The following is a 22,917-nucleotide window of genomic DNA, read 5'->3' as shown; positions in this document are numbered from 1 at the left end:
AATCTATCCAAACATCGGCTGATAAGCAACCATAATTCCTCCTGTCCACGTGGTATAACATATCCACAGGCTCTGGGGATTACGCTGTGGGCACTGTGGGGCCATCACCCTGCCTTCCATGGGCTTGGAAGGGAGGGCAAGGGAGTCGTTGCCATTTCTGCTTCCTGTCATCTGCACATAGCAGGGGTTTTGTCTAAGAAACACCTGGGTTGGGGACCTACCACCACCTGGTAAGGGCTCCCACCAATTTCATCTGCTGGCCGGGGACCCCTGGCTGGATTCAACTCCTCTCTGCAAGTCAGGCCTGAATCTGTGAATACACTGCTTGGTGCCAGGAGGCTGCCTTGTTGCACACAAATCACAGAGCCCAGCGGTGCCCGGGGCTCTTGCGGGGAGCTTGTGACCTTCCCGGTGAGGAGGAGGACTGGGCTTGGCAGGCTGGTGAAATACCAGGTTGCATAGTTACATCCTCACACTGTGGGACTCTCAATTCAAGCTGAAACTGGGGCAGCTCCGAGCACCGCGGTCACGGCCCCAGCGGCAAACGGTGAAGTTTGTGCGGTGACCCCGAATCCTAATTGAAAGTGCAATCTCGATACTAAAACATTCAGAGTTTGGAGGGCAATGAAAACCCTGCAACCAGAAGGCACAGAAACAGTTGCTTTTTCCTGCTTGGTTTCTTGGCATGACATCAGAGGGCAACTGTCATTTTGTTCAAGTCTCAGGTTGACATTTTACGGCCCAGCACTCGTGTTGTGCTATTTTTTTATTACTGCTTCAGTTAATAAGGGCCAGTGGGGCCCCATAAATATTCTAATGGTTTAGAAGAAAATTACCAAGTCATTCTGAAGCCCTCCTGCCGACCTAAAGGTGCACAAGGAGCCTGATTTCTGTCCTCTCGCCCTCAGGGACACTGGCACGAGCGGGGGACACCACTTAGAAGCACGGCCTGGTGGGGAGGCCAGCAAGGGCCCGAGCAGCACAGCGATGCTTCGGAGGGACGCCGAACGGTTCTTGGGAGTGGAAACTGCCAGGGCTAAGCTTGAAGCTCTGAAAGCACTCAGCTCTCGGGAGTTCAAGAACTTTTGATGGGTTCCAAGGGGACAGCACACGGGAGCTGGCAGGAGCTCCACAAACCATCTGATGGTCTGTGAGGCCGCTGCCCTGGCTCCCCGGGTCCTATTTCTTCTTCCCCCCAGGCTGCCAGCTCAGGGACCTCCATCCAACTCCTCTTTATTTGCCTGTTATCGGGGGCCCGTGACTTGAAACAAGCCACCTCTGTGTGTCCCCTTTGATCCTGCCCCCTCGGCCGGCGGGCTCTAGTTTGCTGAAGTGGCCACTGATGACTATCAGGTAAAAGCTGAAGTCCCAGGAGTGGCACCCCCACAGAGCGACAGGAGCTCAAGGGCAGACTTGGCATCGTGGACTCACTATCATCCTTTCTGACTCCTCCGACCCTGGCTGGTGACACACAAGACTCCCAAACAGACACGGTCCCTATCTCCCAGGCTCCGAAGGTACATATTCCTAATCAGTTACTTTTAATAGCCTTGAAGATACCCCAGCCACATCCTGTTGCAAACAGCCACGGGGTGTCTGGGAGGTCAGCGGCCTCCCGCCCGCTCCGAGCTGCTCTGCTGTGCTCTGGATGCTTCTCCTGCGGGCGCCGTGAGGCGAGGGGCCCTCCTTACACGCCTCTCCTCTCGGCTGCCGTCTAACCAGGCCTCGTCCCTCAGTACTTTTCCTCTTTCCTTCGTAGAAGTCATGCAGTCTGCTTCCGCTGCCTGTGTGCGAACCCTTCAGGACTGGGCTGTCTTTTTATAAAGAGTTTCCTAGAAATATCTCAGCTCTGGGACCTTCTTTTTTCAGGTTAAAAGGGAAGAATTCTGGAAAGGTGGTGTATTTTTTTTTTTTTTGGTCCATATTCTTTCACTTGTCTAATTTAAATAACTTAAAGAACATATTTCTCATTATAGGGATAAGAATACAATTACCTTGACCACAGCCATTTGCTTGCTTGCTTTTTTTTTTTTTAAAAAGAAAACAAACATAACCTGCACACCATCTGTGATATTATTCCTTGATATTTCACGTTAAATTGTCTAATGCCGACATTCATCTTTACCCTAAACAGTACTTGCAAAATCTTGGGTTTGATGTATTAGTTATAAATTTTTTTAATAACACAGTTAAAACGTAAAAGAAATATTTCCCTATCTACTGTCTAAAATTATTTCCCATACCACTGATGTTAGTTAGCCTCCCACTTTGGGAAACACTCATCTAGAATATAGTTTTTGGAAGAGATTTACCTGAAGAATTTAGAGCAACAAATGTGCTACTACTTCAACTTAGCCAAAGATGAAGCAATTCTACGGTCTATTTACAGTAACTTTAAAGATGAATGAAATTTCACATATTCTAGAATAATGTAAAAATATCTCACTGCCTACAGGTCAAAACTTACATGAAATAGGAGATTCGTAAGCATTATTAGATCCCACTTAAAAAAAAAAAAAGCCACTTGAATTCTATCTCTAAAAGCTGGTCAGTTATCCTTTCAGTCTTAAATGATCACATCTGAGCATTCCAGTCTGGGGAGAACCAGAAGACACTGTGTTATCCAGTTGGTCCCATCAAAGAGGCTGAGCTGGACAGGATACCATACACTCTCTATCTTTCCAGATCCCACCCCAATCCTCCATTTCCCAAAGCAGGAACAAGCTCAGCTGTGATCTATAATAATTTCATTAACCCTGCAATGAAGCATTAAATTAAACTGCCTAGTGCACATTCTTCTTTTGCTACAAGGGAAATTGTACCTTGTAAATACTGAATTTCATGCTAATAGATTTACTAACCAGCTACATGTTTACAGGAGACTACAAATAAGCAAAATAACTAGGCAAATTGTGAAATCTCCAGTGGGGGTGTTACAACAACAGATTTTCTCCCTGATAATATGTCCTTTAAAGAGTTTAGTTATGGAGCGTTTTAGCCTTCAGAAGAACAGTTCTCTAGGGCACCTGGGTGGCTCAGTTGGCGAAGTGTCTGTCTCTCAGGTCATGATCTCAGGGTTGTGAAGTTGAGCCCCGTGTCAGGCTCCGTACTGGGCGTGGAGCCTGCCTGAGATTCTCTCTCTCCCTCTCCCTCTAACCCTCCCTGTCCTCCCTCCCTAAAAACAAAAAAATAAAAAACAAATTAAAAAGAAAAAAAAGAAGAGCAGTATTTAAAAAAAGAAAGAGCAGTTCTCAAAGGGTTCACCTTTCTATGGAATTTCCAAACCAATACTTTTAAACAAATTAATTACAGGAAGAAAGCTGACTTGAGTTGGCACTGTGGTGAAGAGCCTTTGTTATCCCTGGCATAAATCACCACCCTGGACACTGGGAGACTCTCAGAAGGGCATATTCAAGTTAGTGGCAGAGCCTGGGCCAGATCCCAAGTTCCTGACAACTGATTCAGTGTTCTCTACACCAGCCCAGGCTTCTCAGCCTTCCTGGACAGAAGGATCCTCTTGAGCAAATCCCATTCCTGGGGGTGACTTCAGCGTCTTTCTCCTTAGTGTACTGCCCTATTTCTCTTAAGCCACAGAACCGCAGACATCACTTAGCTCTTAGTAAAAAGTATATCCAGCTAAGAGGCCAGGAAGAAGCTGGGTTTGTGCTACAAGTGTGTGCGTTTCTGGTATACAAGGATGAACACCCCAAAATGTATGGCGACTTCAAACACCTGCATCTAAATTCCACGTTTTGTCTCATCAACACACATGGGGAAAGAGGTCAAGTAAGCCAGTAAAAATCCTTTGTGATCAGGTCATTAAAGGGTATCGAAATCTAGAAATACAGCATGTCAGAGCTGGAAGGGATCCTGGAGATCATCCAGTCCAAACCCTTTCTTTGATAGATTGCTCAAAGCCATAGAATCTGTTGTGTGTCAGAGTAAGGATTACCAAATAGTCTTCCGAAGCTCTTTTCTTGTCTGATGGTAGCTGCAGCCAAGACCAGTCAAGGGCTGTAGTGTCAGCTCCTCGGCATGTGGTGCATATACTACACCCTTGACCTTTGCTGCCTATTTCCAGGCCACAGGAGACTCACAGTGAAGCCAGCTCAGCCAAGGCCAGGAGTGCTCCCTCCTGCACACAGGCCTTCTGTGTGTCACCAGGGACTCTGTTCCAAGGTACAGTACCTCGAAAGCTGGCTAACAGGGAGTAAAGCAGGTCCCTGGGGCCTGAGAAACCGACAAAGATGCAATAGCAACAGTCAAAACAACCCAAACCACCTGAGCCTGAGCTCCCTCTATTCTTCCTGTGAGAAGCAACTTAACCAGAAGCAGGACCTGAGAAGACTTCGGCAGTGCTCTCCTACCTGCTGCACCAGCTCCTCACCCCAGGAACGCTTTCAAAGGCTCCCAACCCCTTCATGGGGCACGGCAGGTGCCTGTCTGCTCTCAGTAGCACACCCTTGCTTCTCAGGACACTCTGGAATGATCTCTGCACCTGGACAGTCCCAAGTGGAGCAAACTCACCTGTCGGCATCTCCAAGGCCCAGGGAGGTATTTCTTTGCAGGGTCTCCCGCACCACAGCCATCCCATCAGGGAGCCGGTTCAGGCGACGAGTGTAGAGGCCAAGTCCACCATCAGTCATGTACCTTTAACAGAAGCAGAGGATGATGCAGAGATATGGTCAAGGGCAATTCAGGCACAGTCTTGTTCACATCCAGAATCATTGCATGGCCATCCTGTGCTCAAAGGGGGAAGGAACTGAAGCTTTCTCGATGCTCTGTCACTGATCACAGCCCAGGAATAACTCAGCTGTTGATTCAACTCAAAGGATCACCCACTTGCTAGCAAAAATAGAGCTCGACTTAATTAACCCAAACTCATAGGAACCTATGAAGCAGAAGGGAACTAGTGAATAAAATTAACTGTCAGATGTATTCATGACCTCTTTTTTAATTTGGCAATTATACAAGCAGGTGTTTCACCTAAGTAATGTGAACAGAACTGATAATCGTTAGCAAATCATATGGAAAAAATATTACAGTACGGTACAGTGGAGAAAGTAGGCAAGCTTTTAAAAGAGATGGAAAGAAAACAGAGGACAGATGAGCCACCTTTGCCGTCATGGGCAAGTTGCTTCTCTGGGACTCTCATCTGAACTATGGGAATATCACAGCCTTCCTACATCCCAAGGCAGACATGAGAATTAGCCAGATAAGGCATAAGAAAGTGCTCTGCAATTCGTGTAACACCATATACATGGGGTTGTCATCATCTTGAGGCATCTACAAAGGTGAATTTCACCTTTGATATCGATGCCTTAAGAGTGTTGTCACAACTCTCCAAACAACACTCATACTAATTAAGTCTTCCAGTTTTCTCGGTGAGTCCATAAAGCTATCTTCTGACGGAGTCAGTACTATCAGAGGAGGGGGGTCCCCGGGATTTCTTCTGTATAGATAGCCATCTGCTACCCAGACCAGGTCCTGAGAGCTTAGCCACCAGTAGGAGGCAGCGCGGGTACAAAGCAGCTTTACTTCATCTACCCTGCCTCCTTCACAACATCCCATAAGGGATATTGCTTGTGCCATCACCCCCATCTTCAGAGGAGAACAGGAAGGCAAAACAAAACCTGGGCAGAGCAAGAAACTAAACCCAGATCCCTTTAATTCCTCCATGGGCCCCATCAGATAGACCTGTAAGCTGTCTGAAAATGTAGGTGTCTTACATTTCAAGTGAAATGACATGTATTAAGAAGATCACCAAGTGGTGATTTTCCTGAAATGGTGAACTGAGCTACATCACAGAATGTTTCACTGCATTTGGTCTTTTAGCTTTAGAATACATGAGGCATGAGGTAAATCCTAAGGGTTGTCAACTCTTGACTTTCTTCTACTTCTAGTTTGGGATCTTTTGCGGATATATTCTTAGAAAAGTGGAATTACAGGATGCTGTGGAGGTTGCCCACCACCAGTAAGTTTTAGTTAGGGGCAGAGAAAAAAGTTCTCACTGGAGCATCGTGGGGTAAAAAGCTTCCATAAGAGTCAAAAGAATTCTCCCTTAGGGCAGCTTCCAGGACACCAGGGCTAAGTGGAACTTCTCTGACCTCCTCCCCCCCATCCCTGTTTTATGACACTGATGATCACAAACAATGCAATGCCAATGTAATGTAAAGTTTGAGTTGTCAAGGCAATTGTTTGTGGTTGTGCCAACAAAATGACAACAGATTAGACTGAATTGTTCACTCTACTGTGTCATCTGAAAAAACAAACAAAAATTCTGTGAAAATACGAAAAACCACTCCATTATACACTTTTATTTATTTTTTTATTTTATTTTAAATATTTTATTTATTTACTCATGAGAGACACACAGAGAGAGGCAGAGACACAGGCAGAGGGAGAAGCAGGCTCCATGCAGGGAGCCCAACATGGGATTCCATCTGGGGTCTCGAGGATTACGCCCTGGGCGGAAGGCAGACCTAAACTGCTGAGCCACCAGGGCTGCTCCATTATACACTTTTAAAAGGGTGGATTTTAAGAATCGTATCTCAATAAAACAAAAAACCTAGAGATTACAGCTTATAGTTAAATAATTATTTGTATAATTACCTTTTAGTGCTTATTTCCTACACTAGACAGTAAATTCCTTGAAGGCAGGCACTATTTTTACTATATCCCATGTGCCTAACACATATTAGGTGCTTACCACAAATTGTTTTTGTTGAATGAAGACCAAAGACACAGCCATAGGATGGGATTTAGCAAAATCTTTTCAGGAGGACACCAATTACAGGTTTGCTTTCTGCTTTTTATATTATTTGATTTTTTAAGATTTGATTTTTTAAAATAATATCTACACCCAATGTGAGGGTCGAACTCATGACCCAAGATAAAGAGTCACATGCTCCACCAAATGAGCCATTCAGGTGCCACTTCCTCTTCTTTTGTTTTCCAAAAATAAAGCAATTCTTTTTTTCTTTTGAACATTTGTTTTTTGTTTTTTTTTTTTTTTGGTTTTGGTTTTTTTAGTAATCTCTACCCCAAACATGGGGCTCACACTCATGACCCCAAGATCAAGAGTTACATGCTCCAGTGACTGAGCCAGCCAGGCGCCCCACCCAGCTTTTCCTTCCTCTTAAATGTCACCAAACATGAACCTAAGATATATGGAAAGGCAAATTAAACTTTATCTGCTGGTTTACCCATCCATCTGTCCATCCAACCACCCACCCATTCAAGGTGACCCAGAGTCCAGTGGTAGGCACCGTGTACACATCCTAAGCCAGCACAAGGAGAAAAAACCCATTTACATCAAGATGCAGTGACTTTGCCAGAGGCTAAGACTTTCTATTTCAAATGTCCTTTCGAGGAGAATTCAGGGGAAGCTCTTCAAAACACAGTCTGTTGCACCATTAAGTAAGGCAGTTAATTTTGATTTCAGCAAAGCCCATCCAGCCATATAAACTAAAACTTTTCAACTGCAGGGATCTTGTCAAAGGACAAACAAATTCATTTTAGCATTCATTTCCCTGCTGGATTCTTATTGCTAGTGAAACAACACACACAGTTAGGCAATTAGACGCACCCAGGCGTGTAGATGAGGCCCACATGTACACAGCCTTCGCTTTCTGTGGAGGCGCAGGGCAGGGCCTAGAGAGTATTCCACAGACGAATGCCCAGACGTGCCGCAGCCTCCAACCCTGTAATATCCCAGCACAATGTGGTTTTGTCAAAAATGAAAACCAACAGCGGTGGGAAGGCCCTGGAGAGATGGGACTGGATGTGTCACCCTGGCCTGCCAACTGCTGCAGGGAATTCTGATTTTGTTTAGGGCAAAGAGGAGGGAAAAGGCAAGGATAAATCAAATCCTCTGCCCTCCCAAATGCACAGAGAACTGAAGAGCCAGGTAGCTGAATGCTGCTAATCTGACCGTGATCAAGCTTCATTTCAATTATTTCATTCACTGTGTGTGAGAGCAGCTGGGGCATGGGTGGGGGGGTGGGGAGTGGGTAAAAATGGTGAGGAAATGGGGAATGTACATCTTTTCCCAGACATTTGTAAAAACACATATCCAATCATATATTTTAAAAATAATATTCTTAAAAATTAATTGTTTTATGCCCTCTCACTAGGAGACAGCATAGCATTGGAGATAGTTGTCACTACTGCAGGCTCACACTCAAGGATCTAATTTATTTATTTAAAAAGATTTTTTAATTTATTTATTCATGAGAGACAGAGAGAGAGAGAGGGGCAGAGACACAGGCAGAGGGAGAAGCAGGCTCCACGCAGGGAGCCCAATGTGGGACTCGATCCTGGGACTCCAGGATCGTGCCCTGGGCCAAAGGCAGGCGCTAAACCGCTGGGCCACCCAGGGATCCCCCTCAAGGATCTCAAGGATCTAATTTAAAATATTTATTTCTATGAGCAGCCCAGGTGGCTCAGCGGTTTAGTGCCGCCTTCAGCCCACGGTGTGATCTCCAGACCCAGGATCGAGTCCCACGCCAGGCTCCCTGCATGGAGCCTGCTTCTCTGTCTGCCTGTGTCTGTTCCTCTCTCTGTATCTGTCTCTCATGAATAAATAAATAAAAATCTTTAAAAAAATAAATATTTATTTCTAAATTATTACCCACTGATTCCAATAGTCTCATTTACAAAAAGCTCCCTATATATTTTTAAATAAGCTTCTACGCTCAATGAAAAACAGAATTTTGGTTTGACCCACATTTGCGTAGAACGGGCTACTGACTACATTAACACAGACTGCCTTCATCAAGTCAATCCCTTACAAAAGCATCATTACAGGTGAAACAGTCACTGGTGTGTCCACCTGAGTCGCTGGCCCTCGTCCAGCAGTGATTAGAAGGCTTGTGCTCAGGACGGCAGGGGTGGAGGTGAGGAAGTGGTGGCCGCCTGCCATCTCTGGGAGCTTTAGCAAGGCTCACACTGGGTAGAGATGAAAGGACTTGCCTGAGGTCACAAGGAGAGGAAGCAACAGATCCAGGGACTGGATCTTCCAGCACCAACACTGTAAGGTTCCTTCTCCTTGTGGAAATAAATAATTGATGCTGGAGCCTAATGATGTGCTGGTCATATCCTAATGTTTGCCTCCTGGGGTCCTGACTAAGCCAACAAGCAAATCAACAATTTCTACATTATCCTCTCGAGTTCTGCAGTGATGGGTGCAGGGGCTCTGCCTCCAGCTTCCACGGCCTTCCTAGAGGCCCCCGGATGGAGCCTGGGCTAATACGTAAGTTGTGTGGAAAATGTTTCCTTTTCTAGGCTGGGGATCCCTGGGCTGGCCCAGGAGCATAGGAACAAGCAATAGGGCTCTCTTGTTATGGAGACCTGGGTTTGGGCGCCGGAGCGGCTCGGTTGGTTAAGCATCTGCCTTCAGCTCAGGTCATGATCTCAGGGTCCTGGGATCGAGCCCTGCATTGGGCTCCTTCTTGTCAAAGGACAAACAAATTCATTTTAGCATTCATTTCCCTGCTGGATTTTTATGGCTAGTGAAACAACACACACAGTTAGGCAATTAGACGCCTAATTGCTGCTGCTCCTTCTCTCTCTCTCCCTGCTTATGCTTGCATGCTCTCTCTGTCAAATAAATAAAATCTAAAAAAATAAAAAATAAGAGAGCAAGCGATAGAGACCTGGGTTCAAATGTCTCCTCTGCCCCTGGCCAGCTGGGGGACCCTGTGTGCATCATTATTAATAAGAACTAATGATTATGGAGGCTGAGTACTGTGCTAAGTGCTTCCCATAAGTCATGACACGGTATCTTCAAGGCTCTCATCAAGTGTATTATCTGTTTTTCAGAAGAGGAAAATGAGATTGTGGTCAAGATCACAGTGCAGGTAGGTGGGTTCAAATTCCAGCTTTGTCACACTTCGTTGTGTAATTCGTTTGAGTTTCATTTCCTCAGCTACAAGATGGGTGAAAATATTGATTAACCTCATAGGGCTTCGGTGGGTTAAGGGCGCCAGTGCATACAAAGCCCAGTGCCTGGTGTGTCAGGAGCACTTCAAGCTTATTAGCTGCCGTGATTATCAACAGCAGCGACTGCCCGTATCACGGAGTAGTGACCGCATATCCCCTTCTTACTTCTTAATTGCACAACTGTTAGGTACCAGGCTCTGTACCAGGCTTGGGGTTACAGAGGTGGAAAGACCTAGATCCTGCCCTTGGGGAAGCTCAAAATCTACAAGGGACTCTGACATTGAAAAGATAATTCTACTACTACATGGAGAGTGGTATTATGGATGGATATAGGATAGGCTCAGAGCACACCAGGGGAGGAATCACAGAGGAGCTATGTAAGCTGGCCCTTGAAGGGTGCATAGGCATTTGCCAGCCACAGGACGAGGATCCATCTGGGCACATGAGTATCTCGTACAAAAGCAGAGAGAAATGGAGAGGCGGGTTCAGTTAGGAGAATGGCAAGTAGGTCACTGTGGCTGGAGCATCAGGAATAGACCGGAGCCGGGCAGCATGTGAACTGGGGCTCAGTCAGGCTGCGTTGTGACCTATGGCTTCGAGCCAAGGAAGCAATGAAGGTACTGAGCAGATGACTCGCAGGCTCTGGCTTCTGTGTCCCAGAGAACACGGGCTCTTCACAACTTCTACCATTCAATGCTCCAGTTTGGGTGAGCATTTTCTCATCAATACTCCCTTCTACAGACTTCTCAAAATGCTCCTCCTGTCTGAATCCTGTCTGTGTCATCGCAGACCTCTGGGGCAATGACCAGGCTTGCAGGGTAGACTCACCATCCCTCAGGCCAAAAGAGACCTGTGAACACCACATGCCTATTAGGAGGAACTTTCTAGACAAAGTAGGTGCAGTCTACGTAACTGACACTACCTACGAAAGCGCTTTGGAATCTAATAGAACCTGTTAGAACAAATACACCAGATCTTGAATCCAAAGTTTAGTCAACAGATCTCTTCCTGAAACATAACGAGACAACAACGTGGAAGAAGCGAAAGTGGCTTTGTGAATCACCTTCGGAAGGAGGGCACGGCTCCTCATTCCCCTAGTTCACAGTTCAACACAACCTGAATAAGTAACACAGACTGACTTCCACTAATCGTGAAAGAAATCACCTTCTGTCAAGGACTGGGGGAGGGCAGAGTGGACAGGAAGGGGAAGAAATATATACTGACCTGATCTGGCTCAGTGCATTTCTAACGGAGCATGGTGTGAAAAGGCAAAACAAAACTACAACAGAAATACTCCGATGTAAGAAATGAAAGTAGTACAAAATGGGGGGGAAGGGGGGAATCCAGCCTAGGTGATTATTTTTTCTTCAAAGACGTGTCAACGGGATCCCTGGGTGGCTCAGTGGTTTGGCTCCTGCCTTCGGCCCGGGGCGTGATCCTGGAGTCCCGGGATCGAGTCCCACATCAGGCTCCCTGCATGGGACCTGCTTCTCCCTCTGCCTGTATCTCTGCCTCTCTCTCTCTCTCTCTGTGTCTCTCATCAATAAATAAATAAAATCTTAAAAAAAAAAAAAAAAGACGTGTCAACCTGCCTATGTGTTTTGGATGCACTTTTAAGTGGAAATTGCAAAAAAATAAAAATAAAAAAATGGAAGATTGCAAAAAAAATGGAATAAAAGAAAAAAATATATATTCACATACATTTACAATTCCCTGCCAATACCAATAAAGCTATGTGAGCGTGTATGCAACACACACTTTGTTGCATACGGTTAAAGGAAAATGATGCAGGCTGATGTCAAGTCCCTGCAGATGAGCATCTCACCAGGGTCCAGGACCCCCAGAGCACAGGCTTTCACAGCGCCCCTCTGCTCCACAGCAATGCAGCACCACGTGTACTCTGGGGGTTTATTAGCATGTAAGTTGAGTTTCTGGACAAACCTGTAAAAGGATGCCTTTAGTTTAGGGCCTCCTAGAAGTCAGATGAATAAACCTCACTCGGGGTCACAGAAGGACAAACCAGTCTAACAGAGCTGCCCATGCCCTTTTGAAGAAAGCCGATCTCTAGGACAGAAAAAAAGCTGTTCCATTTGACTTAAGGGGAGAGGAGAATGCATTTGCAATGCAAAAATAGAATTTTTTTTGGGGGGGGGGGGAGTGGGCTTAATTTTTTTCAGCGCTATTTTTAAAAACTGTAGTACTAAAATTTAAGCAGACTTAAGATTCTACTGAAGAAACATTCGGAAACCACTCTGCCCTCAAAGTTTTTAGACACCAAAGCTGAGTCAAATGTGGTTTACTTCATTTATCCACTACCACCCTACTGCCACCCTGCACCCCAAATGGCAACTACAGAGACATGTTGACTCTAACACCTTCCTCATGACATATCTTTAATATTTTATTTTTTCATTTTTTAAAGATTTTTGCATATTTAAGTCATCTCTACACCTAACGTGGGGCTCAAACTTACAACCCTGAGATCAAGAGTTGCATGCTCTACTGACCAAGCTAGCCAGGCACCCCATCTTTAATATTTTATTAAGATTTTATTTATTTGGCAGAGAGAAGAGAAGAGAGAGAGCACAAGCAGCGGCAGGCAGAGAGGGAGAAGCGCACTCCCCTTGGAGCAGGGAGCCTGACATGGGACCATGACCCAAGCCCAGGGCAGATGATTAACCAACTGAGCCACCCAGATGCTCCTATCTTTAATATTTTAAAATCAAATAAGTGAGCTCTAATCAAAGCACATGGTGCAGCTTCTCTATCATGGGTCATCTTAAACCACGCACAAGGAAACAAAGCCAACAGCTGCCTCTGGAGAAAGTCTAAGGGTCTGCATGTCTTTCTCAGTTAGGGTTCCCTATAACGACAGAACTTTAGCTATAAACAATCTGGACTAGACAATGCAAGTAATCAAGAAGCATTTCTTTGGCTTTCATGGCTTTTGGGGAACCCCTCCAATGACTCTGTTAGCACAAGTAGAGAGGAGATGTGGGCCCAGGGAACGGTTTCCTACCTTTCTGCTGGATGCAGAGTCGGGGTTACCTTTTAGCACCATTCCCCACTGTGCTGCACACCTGCGGGCTCTTCAGGACATCACCAAGATGGTATATTGATCTTTTTAGGAGGATGTGGGAGTTCACTTCTCGTCTCTAGCACAATCTTCCCCTATTTCGTTCAAGCCTGGAGCAGCTACCCAAGGCCATAGCAAGAGCCACCTCAGCTCAGAGCACAGAACACGACCTGAGCCACCAACTGGGAATACCTGCAGCTCAATGGGCACTGGCCCCTTCCCTGGCTCATCTGCATTTCACTTCCATTGCACCCAGTCCTGGCTGTAAGGCGAGCCGGACGACAGTATTATACGCTGGCTGGTGAGGACTCTCCGATCCTGGTGCGGCAGGAAGTCCTGCCTGCTGCAGAAGTGAGTCGGGCTCCGGAGGAGGCTAGCCTAGTCACCAGAGCAGGCCTCTCTGGGGACCACTAGGGAGACGTTGCTAAGCTAGTCAGACAAGAACTCAGCTTCAGCAGGCTATGGGGACAGGGGCAGGAGCAGGAAAAGGCAGGCCTGAGCAAAGGAGGAGACAAAGGGTCCCAGGGGTCCCCTTGAAGCCTCACCAGGAAATATGGGTACCAGAGTCTTTATCTCCTAAAGCTAGGTGCTACGAAGCTGCGTGAAGGGAACAGAAGGCCCGCACTGTGGAGGCTCCTGCAACAAAACTCAACCCGTGCCTCACCCTACCTGCTGCTCCTAATAGGGGCCGTGGACCAGCAGCTTCAGAGTCACCCCAGCAACTTTTTAGAACTGCGGTATCCCAGACCTCCTGAATCAGACTCTAGTTCAGGAAGACGCTCGGGTGGCTCTAACGCACATTACAGAGGGGGAGCCCTGGTCTCAGGCAGCGGGCCCTGCGGTGAGGAACATAAGGCGACCCATATGAGCAAAAACTAAAGGGCTTCTATTTGTATGCATTCCTTATCGTGTCCCTCCTAATCCCTATGTTTTGTGCAGGTTTTATAGTGTATGCAAGATTTCAGTGACGTGTTTCAATAAAAACAAGCACAAGGTCTCATGCAGGAAGAAGCTCTTCTTTTACACAATTAAGGACAATCTAGAGAACACTGTCTTGCTAAAGCAGAGATTCTGGGCAGCCCAGGTGGCTCAGCAGTTTAGTGCCGCCATCAGCCCAGGGCGTGATCCTGGAGACTCAGGATGGAGTCCCACGTCAGGCTCCCTGCATGGAGCCTGCTTCTCCCTCTGCCTGTGTCTTTGCCTCTCTCTCTGTCTCTCATGAATAAATAAAATTATTAAAAAAAAAATAAAGCAGAGATTCCTAAATCTTCTTACATCATGCATGCCATCTCACACCGTGTACCCAGTGGGGCCAGCTCAAATGTCCCTGCCAGGTCCCATGCAATCAGTCCCTTGGAGTCGGGGCAGAAGGGGACCCTGGCTGAGTCAGCCCCTTCAGCATATCCTGCAAGTGTTCACACAGCAAGACTTTTGCTTGTGCTCGCCATAAGTGGACTCAGCCGCAGCACATGGCATGGCTGTAATGCACACGTCACCCTGAATTTTAGCACACAGACTCGAGCTCACCACTGCATAGGGCTGGTGCTTGCTCTCACCAAACTCCTAGCAGGAGTGATCGATCAAGTGGGAAAATTCTTGCAGGATGAAGAAACATGCTGCCAAGATCCTTGCGTCTTCTGTAAAATGCAATGTGAATATTCACAAGTTTGACAAAATTACATCTCGTGTGCATTTTCAGAGTATTTTGGGTAGCTTACTTAGGATGCAAAAAAATCCATAATTTGCTAATAAAATACATTCGATCCCACAGCAAGCTGGGGATTTTAACGGTGGATTTGTCACCCATATGTAAAGTTTTCACTATAATCCCTCACTATGCTTGCTTAAAATGGGGGTTGGCAGGGCATCTTTCTGAAGAAAGGCTCCACACTTTGGAAATCTGACAGTCCCTGCCTGTGTCTGGAATCTGGTCTGGCCTGAGTTATCTTTATTGTGTGGTTCAAGTGTCAGGGTGGGATTGTAACAAGTATCTCTAGCATTGGCAGGAAGCTTTTTGTCCACCTACTGAAAGATGACACACACTCTCACACACAGGACACAGTTCTCTAGACAAAGCCCCTTTAAGCTCTTTCTTGGAACGAAACAGATGGTGAGAGGAGACTGACTTATAATTCAGGAATTCTCCGACCTTAAAATCCACCTATATCACCTGGGGAACCAAAAATAGTGGAGATTCCAAGGCCTTAGCTTCACAAATGCAGGATGTCAATCCTGGGACTGAAACCTTGCATTTTTAAATAGACTTTTTTTTTTTTAAAAAAAGAGCATTTTGTGGTTTACAGAGAACTTGCACAGAAAGCACAGTCCCCATATATCCCCTTTCCCTATTACTGACGCTCTGTATTAGTGTGGTCCGCTTGGTACAACTGAGGCACCAATACGGATGTACTATTATTAACCAAACTCCAGAGTTCACCTCAGGTCCACTCCATGTTGCATGGCTCTATAGGCTTTGGCAAGTGCGTAATTATCATGTTTCCTGCATTACAGTATCATACGGAATAGTGTTACTGCCTCCCAAGTGCTCTACGTTACCCCTATTCATCCCTCCCCCCAAGCCTGCATTTTTAACAGATATGTAAGTAATTCTCTAGCAGGTAGTCAGGGTCAGACAGTGAGAAATGCTGCCTTAAATCCTGAGGCTTGGAGGGAGGAGCTGTGAGCTAGACGGGCCTCAGTTTCCCTAAGAGAGCGTCGCCACAGTGTGACTACAATATAGTGATAACTTACATTTCAAATCTTCTTAATAACTAGTCTTGGCCCTCAGTACTAAGGGGACAGTGTCCATGTTCATAGCACCTGATCCCTGGTGCGCACTCCGTCTCAGATCAAAGCTAGGTAAGAGCTGTTAGAACTTGAACCTCTACTAAAGTACCAATTAACTCATGGCCTTGGACTTAGAGGTCTGCAGACCTCAGAATTTTGTAACTGTGGAAGCCCAGGCTAGGAGGGGATGGGAGGGGGAGGAAGGGGGTGGTGTCAGGCATGTGAGTACAGAGGACCACGGGCAATATGCAGGTGGCTCAGTGGAGGTGCCGTAATTCCATGTCTCTACCCTGGAAAAGCCTTCTGCTTTGCCTAGAGAATCCTTCCTCCCAGGCACTTCTTGTATGCTGGGGGCAGCATGTCTGTGAATCCTCTGGATGCTGCTACACCTTATCATCCTTATGATTTTTCTTTCTTTCCTTTTTTTTTTTTTTTAAAGATTTATTTATTTGAGAGAGAGAATGAGCACATGTGACCAGGGAAAGGGGCAGAGGGAGAGAATCTCAGGCAGACAGACCCCCAGCCGAGTGTGGAACCTGACATGGGGCTTGATCTCGCGACCCTGGGATCATGACCTGAGGTGAAATTAAAGAGCCAGATGCTCAACCGACTGAGCCACCTTGGTGCCCCATCATTCTTGGGATTTCCGATAGGACTCCCGAACCCCGAAGTGCTCTATGACACAAGCTCACCTTACACGTTAGGTCAGAGGAACTCATGTAGGCATTCAGGATGGCGGGACCCCTTCTGAAGAGGACTGGAACCCCAGGGTGGAATCAGACATCCAGTGTCTCTCTTCTGGTTTCACGAGTCAGCCCCAGGTAATAACCACAGTCATTACCAGACCAGGGAGAGGCCAGCTGGTGCTTTGGTTCAGGTTTGTGCAAGTTTTGCCCTGTCTTATTGAGACTACAGCTAAAAGCAACGTCAGGGTGTGTGAGAATAGATGGAGGAAGAAGGTGACCAACTTGCCAGTGGGAGGAAGACCCCTGCTGCAGCATGAGGCATGATGGAGCTCTGGGAAACGCCACCCAACATCTGCAAACAACCTGGATTCTGGAAGCACGTGAGGTTTGCAGGAAGCACTGCTGTCGAGTCACATGCAGGCTGTTGCTCTAGAGACGGCCCCCACTTTGAGGTGTGGCCATTTGTAAGACCCATTTACGCAGCCTCTACTGTGAGGCGGGCACTGGCCTGGGTGCGAGGGATGCAAGAATCAGACTTAGTCCTTGGACCGCAAAAGGCTTGGTGCAGATGTGCTAAGTTTGCATGGGGTTCAGCAAAGGCCAGACCTGGAGGGGGCTGAAAAGGCTTCTTAGAGCAAGAAATATGCAAGTGGCATCCCAAAGGATGAGAAGGGATTTGCCAGGCAGCCTTGAGTCAGGGCAAGGAAATTAGTTCACAGAGATACACATGTGCAAGTACAAAGGATCTAAAAAGGTACAGGGAATTCATTGTGCGGCTTAGATGTTAAAGTTCTATCAGGTAGCATTTTCATTAAAAAAAAAAAAAAAAAAATCATTTGGGGCAGCCCGGGTAGCTCGGCAGTTTTACGCCACCTTCAGCTTAGGGCGTGATCCTCGAGACCCCAGATTGAGTCCGACGTCAGGCTCCCTGCAGGGAGCCTGCTTCTCCCTTTGCCTGTGTCTCTGCTTCTCCCTCTCCCTCTGTCTCTCATGAATAAGTAAATAAAGTCTTTAAAAAAAAAATCATTTGGGATGCCTGCACGGCTTAGTGGTTGAGTGTCTGCCTTTGGCTCAGGTTATGATCCTGGGGTCCTGGGATTGAGTCCTGCATTGGGCTCCATGCCTCTGCCTATGTCTCTCTGCCTTTCTATGTCTCTCATGAATAAATAAATGAAATCTTAAAAAAAAAAATCATTACTCTGGGAGCCCCTTGGTGGCTCAGTCGGTTAAGCATCTGACTATTGATTTCGGCTCAGGCCATGATCTCAAGGTCAAGAGATGGAGCCCCATGTCTGGCTCTACACTGAGTGTGGAGCCTGCTTACGAGTCTCTCTCTCTCCCCCTCTGCCTCTGGTCCTCCTTGCTCCTCTCTCTATCCCCCCCTCAAAAAAAAAAAAAAAATCATCCGGGCACTCATTCTAGATGGGATTCAGTAAATGTATTCCCATTCAAAGAAACAGATATGCAGGGTCTCTGGCCTTCAAGGGTAGGGATTAAGCCCAAACTGGGTGACCGCAGGGTGCTCAAGTTACCTGCCACTAAATCCAGCGAGACCAGGAGACACAACAGCTGACACACAGATGCCTGGCCCCGTTCACTCTTCCATGTGCCCGCATGCCCTGGGTGACCTTCAGACACGGCACCCAGGCGTCCCGGAACCCTGTGGGAGCGGGTGCATCTCGGGGGCAGGGTGGGAGTTTGAAAGTGCATATTTAATGTTACAGATTCACCATTTTACATGAATAAAAACACCACTGTTTTTTTTTTTTTAATTTTTGTTTTTGTTTTTTGTAATTTATTCTGTATGTAGGTAAAATTTGACAAAATCCCGGCGGGGGGGGGGGGGAGGGGGGCGGTGTCAGTGGCTCAGTCGATTAAGTATCTCTCAGTTTCAGCTCAAATCTTGATCTAAGGGTCGTAAGATGGGGCCCCATGTTGGGCTCTGCCCTCAGCGGGGAGCCTGCACGTAATGGTCTTCCTTTCCCTCTGTGCCTCTCCCTGCACGTGCGGCCCCCTCTGTACTCTCTCTCTCTCAAATAAATCTTAAAAAAAAAAAAATCCTGGTTGGTGTGGAGCTGTTAAAGATACATTGATTCTCAAAAGTCACACCTAGTCTTACACTTGCTACACCTCAAAAAAAAAAAATCAGTGTGAGGTCTTTATGCTACTCAGTAAGGGATTAAAGATTTTATTTATTTATTCAAGAGAGACACAGAGAGAGGGAGGCAGAGACACAGGCAGAGGGAGAAGCAGGCTCCATGCAGGGAGCCCAACGCGGGACTCGATCCCAGGTCCTCAGGATCAGGCCCTGGGCTGAAGGCGGCCCTAAACCGCTGAGCCACCCGGGCTGCCCCTCAATAAGGGATTAAAACAAACTTTCCAAGGTTTGGAAAACAGTGAGTTCAAATGTGTGAGCACGAGAACCAGCCATTTTCCCTCCTAGAGCTCAGACTTTGAACTAATACCTAAGCAGCAGGCCCCAGCCTACTAAGAGGCTCTCCAAAAACGTGTCGCACCTCCACGGATGGGGCACAGGCTCTCTTCCCGAGGAGGGCAGGGGCTGTGGCTGGGAGTGCAGAGGGGCATACTCACGTCGGCCGATCTCACACCTACCACGTTGGGGCCCCAACGCCCTCAAAGAGCTGCCCTGCATCATCCTGGTAAATAAGCCACGGTAGAAATTCCAAAGATCTTAAAAATACAACAAAATCCTCAAGTGAAAAGGCATTCTACGCAAACCAGTGACCAGTAGAAAACAGCCCAGCCACAGGCTAGGCACATCCGGAGAAACGCCTGAGTTCTTAGGTGAACTGGAGAAAAAATCCCCTTTTTCTGCCAAGGCCGGTAAAAGTGTGTCCTACTCGAAGGAGTGCCTGTGGGGGCTGACGTGGTACAGACTCCTACTACACACAGGTGACGCGCTCCGCAGCGCCGGAGCATCGTGCCCACCTGCCCCGACGTGGGGCGTCCTCAGGCCCCGGGCTCTGTGTCACCACGCACGTTAGTGCCGAACCACAGAATGCCTCCGGAGACCACGTCCCCCACCCAGGATAAGGTCGTAGCTCTCAAACTTCACCTTCAGTGCAACTGGGCATTACACAAAACACCCACAATACGCAGGCTCCCGGGACGACAGAATATTGGTTCTGGGGGGAGATCCAATATTGGATCTCAAGATATTCTCAAAGATAAATGATTTGTCTGATGCAGGACTGAGATTCACGGAGTTTAAGGGATGTGCTCAGGGACACGCAGCTAGAGCGCAGACGCTGATGTGGTTTCATTCTAACGTGTTTTTGTGTTCAATCAATTCACCGGGCTCAACAGATCTATCTTTTATGATAAAATAGAAGTTTTGCTCCTTTATTTTACATTTTAGTATAACTGCTTATCCATCTCCTTGTGCTCCAGCCTCTCGCCCATCAAGTTCAATAATGGTAAGATCATTGTTGTTGTCATTATTATTTTAGGATCAGTACTTTTGCTTCGATATCCTAGTCCTTCGAGCTGTGCCCAGGACTTTTTTTTTTTTTTTTTTGAGATTTTATTTATTTATTCATGAGAGACACAGAGAGAGAGACATAGGCAGAGGGAGAAGCAGGCTCCCTGCGGGGAGCCCGATGTGGGACTTGAGACCCGATGTGGGACCTGAGCCAAAGGCAGGCACCAAACCGCTGAGTCCCCCAGGGATCCCCAGCACTCTTGAGATAGGTACCTGAGAACATGTTTTTGGTGGACTGAAAAAATAAATAACCACCAAGAATGTAATTGCTTTTACATCGAACATTCATGTTGAGCATCTGGGGGATAGAAAACTAAAACCTCCTCACGTCTGTTTAGAGATAAGCCAGACACTATTGACAATAGTGGGCTAGGTGACTCCAAAGGCTCCAAGGAAGACCCCTAGGAAGATGGGGGCCTTCCAGGCAGAGGAGGCGAGGAAGAAAAGACACAGAGGGAGGAGTCGCAGGTCCCATTCAAGGGACGGCACAGCTGGAGCCGAGTCTAGCACGCAGGGAGCGCTGTCAGCCGCCCTGGGTGGCATCTTGGGTGCCAGCCGATGGCAATCTCGTTGCCCGTGGCTGAAATCCTCCAGGTCCATGGTGTTTAAAGAGGGAGTGAGAATGAAAATCAGCGGGGCAGGGAGTTCAGTCTGAAAAGCAAAAACTGTTTCCCCCTAGAGTTCGACGTGTATGGGCCTGGATGGTGCCACAGGCATGTTCGTAGGAGGGACAGGTGTGGCGCACACCGTTGGCCAGCGTGACTCTGTGTGTAGCAAGGTGGCTGCTGGGGCTCTGCGGGTAACGGGGGGCATGACACCCCGCAGGCCAGCCTGCAGACCCGGAGCGGCCGGGAACCCCCCCAGAGGCAGCTGAAGCAGGAGGGAAGGCGGGCTATGAGCACACCCGCGTGCAGGGCAGTGACCTCCAGAGTAGGAATGAAGCAAGGCTGTTGCCTATAGGATTAGGATGCTCGGGTTACCTTCCATCACGCGGCCCAACAGCTGCCTGCTGTCACAAAGACAAAAGAACAGGGCCCCAGACTTTTTCTCCGTCTTCGTCTTATTCCAGTGCTTTCACAAGAACAGCAGATGGGTCAGCTGAAGCAGTTGCTCAAACGGGGCAGGGGCAAGGCCAAGTTCCCTAGACCTGCCAAGTCAGAGTGAGCATATCCAGTATTCTAACGCTCGTACGCTCTCAAGACCTGCAGGTTTCATGACACGAGTTATAGATGGCAACATTCACTAACATCTGAGCTAGGGTGCACATCCCTGGCTTATGGCGATTCCCAGCAGCCCGGGTCCTCTCCGCCTCCGAACCCCCACCCACGTCACCCAGATCAGAGCCTGGGGCGGGGGAAGGAGGCATGCACGGACTTGTGTGTTTATTAGAAGCAGGGTGAGGGGGAGAAATTTTTCAGAAAAAGCAACCTCAGTCCTACTCCCCCCCCCCCTCCACAGGCTGGGTGTGCAAACCCAGATGGCCAAAGAGACCTCTTCCTCTGCAACACAGCACCCAGCTGGGCTCCATCTATAATAGGTCCTCAGTTTCTCCTGTGGGGCCCTGGGCACCCTGGGCCTTAGGCCTGAAAGAACCTGTAAAGGTCTTCCCTCTCAGCTTCTCACCTCACACCAGAACCCCCTCTGCAACACGTGGACACGGTTTTCCACATCCTGCTTGATTACTCTCAGGAACAGGAGGCTCACGCCTTTGCAAAAGGGCCCACCCACTCTTTCGCAGGTCTCATGTTCAGCATGTTTTCTTTCTTAACACATGAATGGTTGCCATGGTGGGTAGAGAATGAAAATTAGAAGACCAACTTCCAACTACAGTGCAAGTATGGTCCTCTGGAACCTGCTGCTTTTTCTAAGTATTTCCCATGCCAAAAATATCTAGTTTCTACAAATATTTCTATTATGTTTTGGATTTTGAACTCTTAGCCTTCCTGGTTACCCTTTCCTAAACAAACCTCTGCCAGATTCTGAACCCTTTAAAGCCTACCACCGAGAACAAAGCAGGCACTGCCTACCTCACAGTTACTCTATTGCTTCCTACATGACCATTCTATCAATCCAGGTGAGGGTTAAGCTTATACGGAGCTCTCTAAAACGTGGGAAACTCTTGGGGTCTCAGAGCCTAAAGCCTAGCAGGTGGCAGCACCAAAAGGGAAGAGATCTGGATCTCGAAGGCTAAGGGCTCAAGCTTCCCCAAATTGGCTGTACTCTTTAGCAGCTGTATGGCCTAGGACAGGTGACTTCTCTCATTTCCACTGGGGAAACCTGGCTTGCCAAAGGCTGGACTCCCACTGACTTCTCTCTCAATTTGCACATCCATAAAATGGGGATAATAACATGTTATAGGCCCTCTAGGATTTCTCTAAGAATTCAAAGAGATAATACCTGAAAAGGGCCTGTGCCATGTGGAAAAACACTCTATGAATAATGGCTCCCATTAGTACTATTAATAATTACTATTACTGGGATGCCTGAGTGGCTCGGCGGTTAAGCCTTTGCTCAGGGTGTGATCCTGGAATTCCAGGACTCCCTGCATGGGACCTGCTTCTCCCTCTGTCTCTGCCTCTCTCTCTCCCTCTCTCTCTTTCCTCTCTGTGTATTCTCATGAATAAATAAAATTTTTTATTATTTTTTTGAATAAATAAAATCTTAAAAAAAAAAAAAGAATGGATTCAGGCAAAGGCACAGAGGTATAAGAGCTTGGGGCCATTCGGGGATCCCTGGGTGGTGCAGGGGTTTGGCGCCTGCCTTTGGCCCAGGGCACGATCCTGGAGACCCGGGATCGAGTATCGAGTCCCACGTCGGGCTCCCGGTGCATGGAGCCTGCTTCTCCCTCTGCCTGTGTGTCTGCCTCTCTCTCTCTCTCTGTGACTATCATAAATAAATCAAAATTTGAAAAAAAAAAAAAAAAA

General features: G+C 47.4%; 1 protein-coding gene and 1 long non-coding RNA gene across 7 annotated transcripts in view; one reads left to right on the top strand and one right to left on the bottom strand.

Moving 5' to 3' along the window:
* LOC112667750 (uncharacterized) overlaps positions 1 to 2,285 on the top strand; it is a 38,938-nt gene extending 36,653 nt beyond the window's left edge. Inside the window, exon 3 of the long non-coding RNA XR_003141297.3 lies at positions 909 to 2,285. This is a non-coding gene — a long non-coding RNA (uncharacterized LOC112667750). The remainder of the gene's footprint in view (positions 1 to 908) is intronic.
* The window catches only part of NAV2 (neuron navigator 2), a 722,151-nt gene that overhangs the window by 125,932 nt on the left and 573,302 nt on the right, over positions 1 to 22,917 (bottom strand). For all 6 annotated transcript variants that reach the window (XM_049099111.1, XM_025459747.3, XM_025459751.3 and 3 more), the window contains one exon: positions 4,528 to 4,650. In XM_049099111.1, the coding sequence (XP_048955068.1) occupies positions 4,528 to 4,650 (123 nt within the window). The remainder of the gene's footprint in view (positions 1 to 4,527; positions 4,651 to 22,917) is intronic.

This window comes from Canis lupus, chromosome 21, assembly GCF_003254725.2.
Source record: "Canis lupus dingo isolate Sandy chromosome 21, ASM325472v2, whole genome shotgun sequence".
NCBI classification, from domain to species: domain Eukaryota; kingdom Metazoa; phylum Chordata; class Mammalia; order Carnivora; family Canidae; genus Canis; species Canis lupus.
The sequence above is the reverse complement of the archived record's forward strand: the minus strand, read 5'-3'. Positions and strand labels throughout refer to the sequence as shown.